Source organism: Cherax quadricarinatus, chromosome 72 (genome assembly GCF_038502225.1).
Source record: "Cherax quadricarinatus isolate ZL_2023a chromosome 72, ASM3850222v1, whole genome shotgun sequence".
Classification (NCBI taxonomy): Eukaryota; Metazoa; Arthropoda; class Malacostraca; order Decapoda; family Parastacidae; genus Cherax; species Cherax quadricarinatus.
The window spans coordinates 5,040,049-5,052,352 of record NC_091363.1 but is presented as its reverse complement, the minus strand read 5'-3'; the positions used below and the strand labels follow the sequence as shown (position 1 = coordinate 5,052,352).

Genomic DNA, 12,304 nt, shown 5'->3' with positions numbered 1-12,304 from the left:
ATAATACTAAATATATTGCTTGTATGCGTGGAATTGTCCTCCCTGGCTTGTGAACAATGGTACACTGGCTGTACACGGAGTCATGGAGTGGCCGTGCCCGCTCAGGCCACACGGACACGTTCGGGACGAAAGCCCTTAGCCGAGTTATTTGGCGTTAGCTGAGCTAATATTTTTACGCCAAAGCGAGCCATTAGCCGATTTTGGCATTAGCCAAAGCCGCTGTTACCCGAGGGTCCACTGTATAAGGTTAGCTACTATCCACAGTTTTGGCATTAATGGCAGGTCCTTGTAATTCATCCCCCCGCAGATACGGGGTCCTACTGTTATTGAATGAATGTGTGAGTGTGTTAGATATGTGATAGATCTAAAGAGTGTTGGGGGAGCACAGGTCAGTGTACTTTGTTTATATTTGAGAGCACACAGTCTCAGGTAACCAGTGCACCTATAAATGCTTGTTTGCCTCTTTTGAAAAAAAAAAATATAGAAATTAGGTGTAGTTGCAAGATTATTATTTATCATCATGTTTTATGTTGATATTTGTTATCACTGTTATTATTTCTGAGTTAAGGCAGCCCTAAAATCAACACCTTTTTGTGCTCACTTATTTGTGATTGCAGGGGTCCTGTCCCTGAAAAATCTTGTTTATTTTGTATAAGGAGTTCAGATTTTTATTGGCTAATTAGTCAGCTGGCACACACGTATGATTGCCGGTCATATAGAATAAAGTTTTGGTTATTGATAGATGTTTTGTTACGTGAAGATCACAATGGTTAAGGAAAAACAGATTTGTTTTTAGCATTGGCACTAAAATTGACATCTTTTAAATTGTTGCCAAGGAAATTGACAAATTAATGTCAAGAGAAGAATAAATTTTCTCTCATTGTTAATGTTTTTGTTTGAAAGTTTTACTTGTGGTCTTGGGGAAAACAGTGAAATGTTTGAATTTAGTATTGTGCTTAAATTTTCTTGTAAGAAACAACTGTTATAGATTTTTCTCTTAAATTACTACTTTTTTAACAATTAGAAATTTATAACTCGGGTATTTTGTTAGCTGGACTTGAGTCTTGGAGGTGGGAAGTGTAATGCCTGCACTTTAAAGGAGGGGTTTGGGATATTTGCTGTTTGGAGTGACATCTAAACTGCCATATCTGAGTGCCTTTGCAAAGATAGTGATTATGTGTGAATGATGGCAAAAGTGTTTCTTTTTTGGTTCACCCTGCCTTGGTGGGAGATGGCCTGTGTATTAAAAAAAAATATTTGTTAATATAGATTATATAGTATGCACTGTACATACAGTATGTGGATATCTGCCTTTACTAATATGAACAAAAAAGCAAGTATTTCTTCATTAATAATTGTTAATTTTCTCAACAGATCAACCGGGGGTTTTGTCCTGATGTATTGTCTGTTCTACTACCTGAAACGATCCAACATGTCTGGTGGACTACAGACCATTGAGTTTATTGGTTGGTCACTTCTCACCTGTTACGTCTTCTTTCTCACCCTGGGCACTGTGTCTTTCTTTGCATCACTTGCATTTGTCAAGTATATCTATCGAAACATCAAAATGGACTAACTATTAGTCTCATACTTAGATACATGTTGACTTTAACACATCATAGGCAAAGATCAACAAGTCCAGATGAGTGTGCTGAACATTTCTATCCTTAACACACACTGTAATAATTGTATACCAAATTTTTTGTTTTGTTCATTAGTGATTTTACCACTACTGTGTAGTACCATAGGCTACATGACAATTGTGAGTTTAATAAAAAAATGTATCCAACATGATTAAGATACCTTGACAGTTCTTGTTGCTTGTGTGGCAGGTGTACATTTGTGGTTAGGCAGTGCTGTCATTAAAAAAAGTGCAGTGATTGATGAAAAATTGGGATATGCCATTGTACCTGGTATCAGAGTGTTTGTAGACAAATTTTGTGTGTATCTAGTTATCAGTGCTATGCCTAAGTCAGTTGCGCTCTTGTTCAAAAGTATCACTGCTGAGTGTAGTGCCTTAAAACAGTGAGGAACAGTAGAGCATTAACCCCTTGAAGACAGTGACATATCTGAAGGTTGTTAAAGTATAACTGGTGCAATTTCATACTTTTAAAGCATATTAAACCATTTCTTGATGGTCTTTAAACCTTACAACTTTATTTAATGTAATTTTTAGATCAATATATTACTGATAGCTATCAACTGAAGAATAATTTTGAAGCAACTGATTTCTTCCTAGGTATTAATTTTTTTTTTTTTAAGTTTTATCTCTCTCACATGCATGCACAAGTTTGCACAAATACCAAAGCTCATACAAACAGTTTATGAGAAAGGCCCTGGAATAACCCTTTACCCCAAGTCTGTTCCTTGAAGTACACATATCCCAAGTCTTGTTCCCTGAAGTGCACATACCCCAAGTCTTGTTCCTTGAAGTGCACATACCCCAAGTCTTGTTCCTTGAAGTACACACATCCCAAGTCTTGTTCCCTGAAGTGCACATATCCCAAGTCTGTTCCTTGAAGTGCACATACCCCCAAGTCTTGTTCCCTGAAGTGCACATATCCCAAGTCTGTTCCTTGAAGTGCACATACCCCAAATCTGCTTCCTGAAGTACACACAAAATACAGTCAGCCAAACAGGCACCTAGACAGAGAGAAGGTGGTAACAAATTCCATATTTGGATTTAAAATGAACTATTAATAATAGCAAGAGGTTAGGAACCAGGTGCACCAGTCAAGGTAGGGTTAATGGGCAGGGCCAGGAACTGTGACTCGACCCCTATAACCACATATAGGTGAGTGCATGCACACACACACACACACACACACACACACGCTATAATGTGTGCATGAATTTGCGTGTGTGTGTTTTACTATTAATAATTTATTATTTTCTCTTAATTAGTTTTCCTAAATATTTGGAAAAGTTGAAAAGTTTAGATGTACAAATTACTTTTTTTTTTTTTTTTCAGTTTGTATACTTTTCATGTTATGTAGTAAAATTACCAGAATGGTGTTGCTCAATAAGACCATGTATTCCTTTATTAGCTGAAGATGATCACAGCTTTTGTATATATCTTTTCATGAAAGGTCTCTTAGAGGATCTTCAAAAGTCTATTTTGAATGTACTAATGCATGCATGACACAATTTTTACTTGTTAATAAAAGGCAGTCACTCAACTATTTGTATTACTTAAAATGTGTGTATAGCTTCCCTTTGCTTTGTAGAGAGCTGCTCTGCTATCTAGTGTGTACATATTCATGTGTTTTCTTGTCTGCCCTCAGGGGTAAGTGTGTTAGTCATGGTAGCCTCTATGCCCATGTGAGAAATAGCAAGTGCAGTGTTAAGAATGACAGCTGTACAAGTTGTACAAGAATGGTATACAATACCAACAAGATGAAATTAAGACACATGCAACATCTGGGTATCTTTATTGTAGACATTTTGCCATCCAGTGGCTTTATCAATACAAATTCCAGGACATAACTTGAAGATAGTAGAACTGTGTACAGAAGATGAGGTAATCAGTCCCTCAACCTAGGAGTAGGTGTAAAGAGCACCATAGTCGTGGAGATTCTGAAGCAGAAGCAAGGCGCCTGACGCTTATATACTAACGTCAGGTGGAATGGGATGTGTAGCAGACAAGGGCATAGTCACTGGTAGGCGGGATTCCCCAGTGGAAGTAGATCCTACCCAAAGAGAGGGGTTAGATGTAGAAGTAGTTGTCGTAGTCGTGAAGGTTATGTACATGTCCTCAGAATCAAGATTCCATGATGTTGCAGTGTCTGACAAGTTGTACAAGAATGGTCTTAATTTCATCTTGTTGGTATTGTATACCATTCTTGTACAACTTGTCAGACACTGCAACATCATGGAATCTTGATTCTGAGGACATGTACATAACCTTCACGACTACGACAACTACTTCTACATCTAACCCATCTCTTTGGGTAGGACCTACTTCCACTGGGAAATCCTGCCTACCAGTGACTATGCCCTCGTCTGCTACACGTCCCATTCCACCTGATGTTAGTATATAAGCATCAGGCGCCTTGCTTCTGCTTCAGAATCTCCACGACTATGGTGCTCTTCGCACCTACTCCTAGGTTGAGGGACTGATTACCTCATCTTCTGTACATAGTTCTACTGTCTTCAAGTTATGTCCTGGAATTTGTATTGATAAAGCCACTGGATGGCAAAACGTCTACAATAAAGATACCCAGATGTTGCACATGTCTTAATTTCAGCTGTACAAGTTGTGTAATGCATTGATAGTCATGACAATTTGTAGATGGAATTAATGAGGGCAAAATCATGAGGTTCATGCTACTATATTCTATCCCTGCAGGTGTAAATTTTTGTGTATGTCTAAAAGTTTAATTAAAATTGTGCAAAATATTGAGAGTATTGTTTAGGATATTTATTTATTTTTTCCCCAGTAACACTAAAGTGATTATCATATCATCTTTAAGCCTTGTAATAATTTATCTTATTTTTGGGAAACTGTTATTTTATTTTGTTAGGAATATAAAGTTTAATAGAGCATTTTAATTTTTATTTATATTGTTCTGTAACTTTCTACAGCTCTTATACTGTAGTTTGTTTGCTATAGTTATACTGTAAATTACTTTCATCAGTTCTTTTATTTTGTCATAAGTCTGTCATTGTGAGCTTTATATGCAGTATTTACACAGGAAAGATCTTTCTTCTTCTCTCAACACACCGGCCGTATCCCACCGAGGCGGGGTGGCCCAAAAGGAAAAACGAAAGTTTCTCCTTTCAAATTTAGTAATATATACAGGAGAAGGGGTTACTAGCCCCTTGCTCCCACAGGAAAGATACTTAGGCTTAAATAATGTATCATTAAAGAATGTAATGCAGATTTGGTAATCTGTGGTATGTGATGAAGGATTTTGAAAACTGACAAGTTGAAGAATTGAGATACTTATGCAACATATGGGAATCTTTATAGAAGAAACATTTCGCCACACGGTAGCGATGAAGCCACTGTGTGGCAAAACGTTTCTCCTATAAAGATTCCCATATGTTGCATAAGTGTCTCAATTCTTCAATCTGTGGTATATACAGGTTGCTTGAACTCGCCTTTGTACAGAGTTGGATCTAAAATCCACATTGTGTAGTGTATTTAAAAAATGCAGCTCATTAGAGAATATATATTCTGTACAATAAAGCACTGAAGCTGTTACTAAACTTCATTCCTTATATAATCAAAGAGGTACATTAATTATAACTGCAAGACCATGTTAGTCACATCCATTTTAAGTAATGGTTTAGTGACTTGATATGCTCATGAAACACATTGCGTTATCCAGCAGTGAATGGTGTGTGTATCATTACATAAACCAATGGCAGTATTAGAGACAATTGATGCATTTTTTTTTTTCTCAGTGATGTCTGCAGTGCCTTATTGTACATTTATTTTCAAATGAGTTAAGTATCTTTTTTGAACACCTTGTAAGATGTAACATCTGAGTGATAATTAAAGATGTGGTATTACTTCTTTCTTATTGTAAATATTATGGCTTTTAATCATATTTATTTTTTTTCCTCATGGAGGAAAATTTGTTCTAAATCTTGAATCCTGACATGCAAGTTGTAGAACTTAGGTTATATAATCTCTGATTGTATTCCATTAAAATATTTTTTGGTTTTCATCAATGTTCCCAAGGAATAAATTATTGTGCAACACATACTGAATCAACAACATTATATGGTTAATCTGCAATACAGCTGAGAGGCTTAAAAAAAATTTACTTTATGTGAATGTTTCTTTATAGTGATTTATGATGGTAGCTCCACAAGACTATTACAATTTATTCCATGATTTTTTTTTATCACAATATTTGCAATGTGTTTTAACTTAATGTGAAGGAACCGAGGATAAATGTGTGTGATATTTTTTTTCTCTGAGATCTCTCTATACAATGATCCTCATATAATCTTCATAATATTTTTCAGTGTGTTTCATGTTTGAAAGATCACTTCAGTGTTTTTTTTTTTTTAAAGAAGCACCACTGGGAAAATGACTCTTCAGTGGTGTCATTATTTTTTGGTGGAGCAATAAATCTTACACTGATTAATATCTTCAGGAATTGTGGGTGCTTAATTTTTCACAGTTTAAAATAATGTGAACTGTTAATTCCTTTCAGCACAAAATATTACTTTGAAATACATAAAAGTAGAGTTTGAATTATTATTATAATTCAGTATGGTAATACTATACAGTCATCCTTAATATATTCATATTATTATTATAATCAAATTAAGCGCTTAACCTGTAAGGGTTATACAGCGTTGCAATATATTCATAGTATATTTTGTAAGCATAAAATTTAAGAAATAAATAAATGTGCTTCTATATTAGAATTGAGTGATTTGAATGAAGGAAGGACACAGTGAAGATACTACTACTACAACAAATAACTAACTATTATTATTTCCTGTACTACTATTCCCTTCTTTCCTCTCCCTCCTCCCATCCTGTTTTCTGGTTTTCTGTTTTTTTTATTGCTCAAATATGATTCAATAATAGTTTAGGACAAATAGAGACATAACAGTATTTCACTCTCCCTAGAGTGAAACCGTAATAAAAACTTAATTTGTACTTGTGTCTTTTCTTCATTACTGTCAGCAGCATGCCTTTGTATCCTATGAAAGATTTGTCATGATTTGTCTTATGTTTTTGAGTGATAGGGTGAGGTGAACATTTTATAGTTAAGTGCTATGGATGCCAGAAATATTATAGTGGCATCAAGTTAATATTTGTCACTGGTAATTTAAATCTCATATGCACCATATTAAGATTTGGATGTCTTAATATGTCCTTATATAATGTGAAACATTATATTAAGACATTGTATTGTATAGTATATACAGTGGTACCCCGAGTTTTGAACAGCTCCCAACTCGAACAGTTATGTAAATGCATTTGTGTAAGTGTGTTTGTAAGTGTATTTTTGTGGGCCTGAAACCGACTAATCTAATTTACATTTTTCCTTATGGCAACAAATTCATTTGGTATTGGCACTCGAACAGCATTCTGGAATGAAATAAGTTCGAAATTCAGGGTACCACTGTACTTTTATCGTAAAAGTTGTGTGATTTTGTTGACTAGGTATGGATGGTGGGCATTATTTTGCATTTATTTATTTCAAGGACTAATAGTTAAGTGTGCATAAACTCTTCAGTTTGATATTCTTCTCAAAATCTATTTTTATGGTATAGCTAGACAAAGCATACTACATATATAGAAGGCATTTTTACAATAAATCAATTACTACTACTGCTGTATATTGTACAGTGGACCCCCGCATAACGATTACCTCCGAATGCGACCAATTATGTAAGTGTATTTATGTAAGTGCGTTTGTACGTGTATGTTTGGGGGTCTGAAATGGACTAATCTACTTCACAATATTCCTTATGGGAATAAATTCAGTCCGTACTGGCACCTGAACATACTTATGGAGTGAAAAAATATCTTTAACCGGGGGTCCACTGTATTTAAAATAATTAATTGGGATGGCACAGTTATGTTTTTAGAAAATTATACTGTATTCACTGTATTTAACAAAACCATTAAGAAAAATACAGAATGTATTTATGTTTGACAATATAAATAATTTTTGCTATATATGGTTTCGATTCCTTTTAAAATTTATTGTAGCACAGTTACAGTACAAAAGCTCATTTTATGCAGTGTGCTGTTGGTTATAATATGAAAAAATGTAAGTCTAAAATGTGATGGTGGTAGTGATGGTATTTTTCATCAGGGAGAATCTTTTGATGATGATGATTGTCATTTGATAACCTGCTGAGTATCATCCACTTAATTATTGTTTTATCTGGGGGGGGGCAGTAAACTCGTAGGGGTCATACCATGCCAAGTTAATGGGAAGCAATCAGGTTTGATCCAAAGAAAGGAAGAAAAGATACATTTCCTTAGATCAAAATTCACTTGCCTGCATCAGGTAGCCTCTCTATAGAGGAGTATCTGCTTAGTGAAAAAACGAGTATCTGTACTCGTTTTTTTTTTTTTTTCAACAAGTCGGCCGTCTCCCACCGAGGCAGGGTGACCCAAAAAAGAAATAAAATCCCCAAAAAGAAAATACTTTCATCATCATTCAACACTTTCACCATACTCGCACATTATCACTGTTTTTGCAGAGGTGCTCAGAATACAACAGTCTAGAAGCATACACATATAAAGATACACAACATATCCCTCCAAACTGCCAATATCCCAAACCCCTCCTTTAAAGTGCAGGCATTGTACTTCCCATTTCCAGGACTCAAGTCCGACTATATGAAAATAACCGGTTTCCCTGAATCCCTTCACTAAATATTACCCTGCTCACACTCCAACAGATCGTCAGGTCCCAAGTACCATTCGTCTCCATTCACTCCTATCTAACACGCTCACACACGCTTGCTGGAAGTCCAAGCCCCTTACCCACAAAACCTCCTTTACCCCCTCTCTCCAACCCTTTCGAGGACGACCCCTACCCCGCCTTCCTTCCCCTATAAATTTATATGCTTTCCATGTCATTCTACTTTGATCCATTCTCTCTAAATGACCAAACCACCTCAACAACCCCTCTTCTGCCCTCTGGCTAATACTTTTATTAACTCCACACCTTTTCCTAATTTCCACACTCCGAATTTTCTTCTTAATATTTACACCACACATTGCCCTTAAACAGGACATCTCCACTGCCTCCAACCATCTCCTCGCTGCTGCATTTACCACCCAAGCTTCACACCCATATAAGAGTGTTGGTACTACTATACTTTCATACATTCCCTTCTTTGCCTCCATAGATAACGTTTTTTGACTCCACATATACCTCAACGCACCACTCACCTTTTTTCCCTCATCAATTCTATGATTAACCTCATCCTTCATAAATCCATCCGCCGACACGTCAACTCCCAAGTATCTGAAAACATTCACTTCTTCCATACTCCTCCTCCCCAATTTGATATCCAATTTTTCTTTATCTAAATCATTTGACACCCTCATCACCTTACTCTTTTCTATGTTCACTTTCAACTTTCTACCTTTACACACATTCCCAAACTCATCCACTAACCTTTGCAATTTTTCTTTAGAATCTCCCATAAGCACAGTATCATCAGCAAAAAGTAACTGTGTCAATTCCCATTTTGAATTTGATTCCCCAAAATTTAATCCCACCCCTCTCCCGAACACCCTAGCATTTACTTCCTTTACAACCCCATCTATAAATATATTAAACAACCATGGTGACATTACACATCCCTGTCTAAGACCTACTTTTACCGGGAAGTATTCTCCCTCTCTTCTACACACCCTAACCTGAGCCTCACTATCCTCATAAAAACTCTTTACAGCATTTAATAACTTACCACCTATTCCATATACTAGCAACATCTGCCACATTGCTCCTCTATCCACTCTATCATATGCCTTTTCTAAATCCATAAATGCAATAAAAACTTCCCTACCTTTATCTAAATACTGTTCACATATATGCTTCAATGTAAACACTTGATCTACACATCCCCTACCCACTCTGAAACCTCCTTGCTCATCCGCAATCCTACATTCTGTCTTACCTCTAATTCTTTCAATTGTAACCCTACCGTACACTTTTCCTGGTATACTCAGTAAGCTTATTCCTCTATAATTTTTACAGTCTCTTTTGTCCCCTTTCCCTTTATATAAAGGGACTATACATGCTCTCCGCCAATCCCTAGGTACCTTCCCCTCTTTCATACATTTATTAAACAAAAGTACCAACCACTCCAACACTATATCCCCCCCTGCTTTTAACATTTCTGTCATGATCCCATCAGTTCCAGCTGCTTTACCCCCTTTCATTTTACGTAATGCCTCACGTACCTCCCCCACACTTACATTCTGCTCTTCTTCACTCCTAAAAGATGGTATATCTCCCTGACCAGTGCATGAAATTACTGCCTCTGTTTCTTCCTTAACATTTAAAAGTTCCTCAAAATATTCTCGCCATCTACCTAATACCTCCATCTCCCCATCTACTAACTCCCCTACTCTGTTTTTAACTGACAAATCCATACTTTCCCTAGGCTTTCTTAACTTGTTTAACTCACTCCAAAATTTTTTCTTATTTTCATTAAAATTTCTTGACAGTGCCTCTCCCACTCTATCATCTGCTCTCTTTTTAAAACTATTCCAACCCTCTTCAACGCCCCCCACTATTCATCTTTGCACTAGCCCACCTTTCTGCCAATAGTCGCTTATATCTCACCCGAACTTCCTCCTCCCTTAGTTTATACACTTTCACCTCCCTCTTACTTGTTGTTGCCACCTTCCTCTTTTCCCATCTACCTCTTACTCTAACTGTAGCTACAACTAAATAATGATCCGATATATCAGTTGCCCCTCTATAAACATGTACATCCTGGAGCCTACCCATCAACCTTTTATCCACCAATACATAATCTAATAAACTACTTTCATTACGTGCTACATCATACCTTGTATATTTATTTATCCTCTTTTTCATAAAATATGTATTACTTATTACCAAATCTCTTTCTACACATAGCTCAATTAAAGGCTCCCCATTTACATTTACCCCTGGCACCCCAAATTTACCTACTACTCCCTTCATAACATTTTTACCCACTTTAGCATTGAAATCCCCAACCACCATTACTCTCACACTTGATTCAAAACTCCCCACGCATTCACTCAACATTTCCCAAAATCTCTCTCTCTCCTCTACACTTTTCTCTTCTCCAGGTGCATACACGCTTATTATAACCCACTTTTCACATCCGATCTTTATTTTACTCCACATAATCCTTGAATTAATACATTTATAGTCCCTCTTTTCCTACCATAGCTTATCCTTCAACATTATTGCTACTCCTTCTTTAGCTCTAACTCTATTTGAAACCCCTGACCTAATCCCATTTATTCCTCTCCACTGAAACTCTCCCACCCCCTTCAACTTTGTTTCACTTAAAGCCAGGACATCCAGCTTCTTCTCATTCATAACATCCACAATCATCTCTTTCTTATCTGCACAACATCCACGCACATTCAGACTTCCCACTTTGACAATTTTCTTCTTCTTATTCTTTTTAGTAATCTTTACAGGAAAAGGGGTTACTAGCCCATTGTTCCCAGCATTTTAGTTGACTTTTACAGTATGTTATGTCATTTAGCATTCAAAGAACAAAATTTATACTAATTATAGGCTGAGAGGTATTATCCTACCTCAGCTCATTACAGAGCCTAGTCCTTCTAATGTATATTATCACCTCCCAGGGTGTGGCCCATAACAGTCTGATAACACCCAAGTACCTATTTACTATTAGGTGAACAAGGGCAATAAGTGAAAGCAAACTCTTGTCTGTTGTCTCTACCAGCTCTCTCCATCTTCCTGGGAATGAATATGGGTCTTTTAGTTGTGACCTGAATGTGCTACAATTCCTTGAGTTGAGTCGACTTTCATTAGGAGTTAATCATTAGTTTAAACTTAACTGTATATAGGTCCACTGTGGGTGGCCATGTTTTTTTTTTTTGTGGTAAGAGTGATTGAAGTTTCAGTACATAGAATGGGTTTCCCATGCCAGTGGAGCTGTTGTTGCAGGGATTGACAAAATGGTTCCTTATGTTTGCAGTGTATGGAGAATTATCAAAATGGGAGGTTTGGTGTTTATCTACTTTAATCAGTCAGTTGGGATTTATTGACCAGGGTCAAACAGGCTTCGTAACAAATGTATTAGTGTACAATATCTTAGTCCCATGATACTACCAGTCCATAGATCCATATAATGGATCATTGAACTGGGCCCCAACATTACAGTAGCTAATCAAGATACAGTAATAATGAACTATTGACAAGACTAATAGAGTCAACCACAAAATTATTCGAATATTATCTTTCTTCAAGATGGGGGTCTTGATGGTACACTTTCTTGGATCAAATTTAATTACTCCCATACTGTATGTGCTGTATGACCTCTTCAGGTTTAGCACTGCCACATGAATGTGACATGAAATAATAAGGATAATTTTTATCAGATTAAACTTCCGCCTCTCTTTCAACACCCTCGTACCACCCTCTTGAAAATTCCCAGCTTCAGTGCATAGATGCTACACTTTCTTAAACTGAAGTGACTTGTCCCACCAATTTTTAGGTTGAGCACTTTTTGTGAATAGAAATTTATGCCAACTTTAACTTCCTCTTTGGCTCCTGAGCCTACCCATCACACCTTTTCCTCTGATGTCAGCACCTCTGCTATAGTGCTG

At 36.6% G+C, this 12,304-nt stretch overlaps 1 protein-coding gene across 1 annotated transcript in view; it reads left to right on the top strand.

Annotated features, from left to right (window-relative positions):
- Positions 1 to 2,356, top strand: part of LOC128701348 (transmembrane 9 superfamily member 1) — a 31,585-nt gene extending 29,229 nt beyond the window's left edge. The window contains exon 12 of the mRNA XM_053795028.2: positions 1,375 to 2,356. Coding sequence (XP_053651003.2) covers positions 1,375 to 1,576 — 202 coding nt within the window. The 3' untranslated portion in view covers positions 1,577 to 2,356. The remainder of the gene's footprint in view (positions 1 to 1,374) is intronic.
- Positions 2,357 to 12,304: the final 9,948 nt, after the last annotated feature.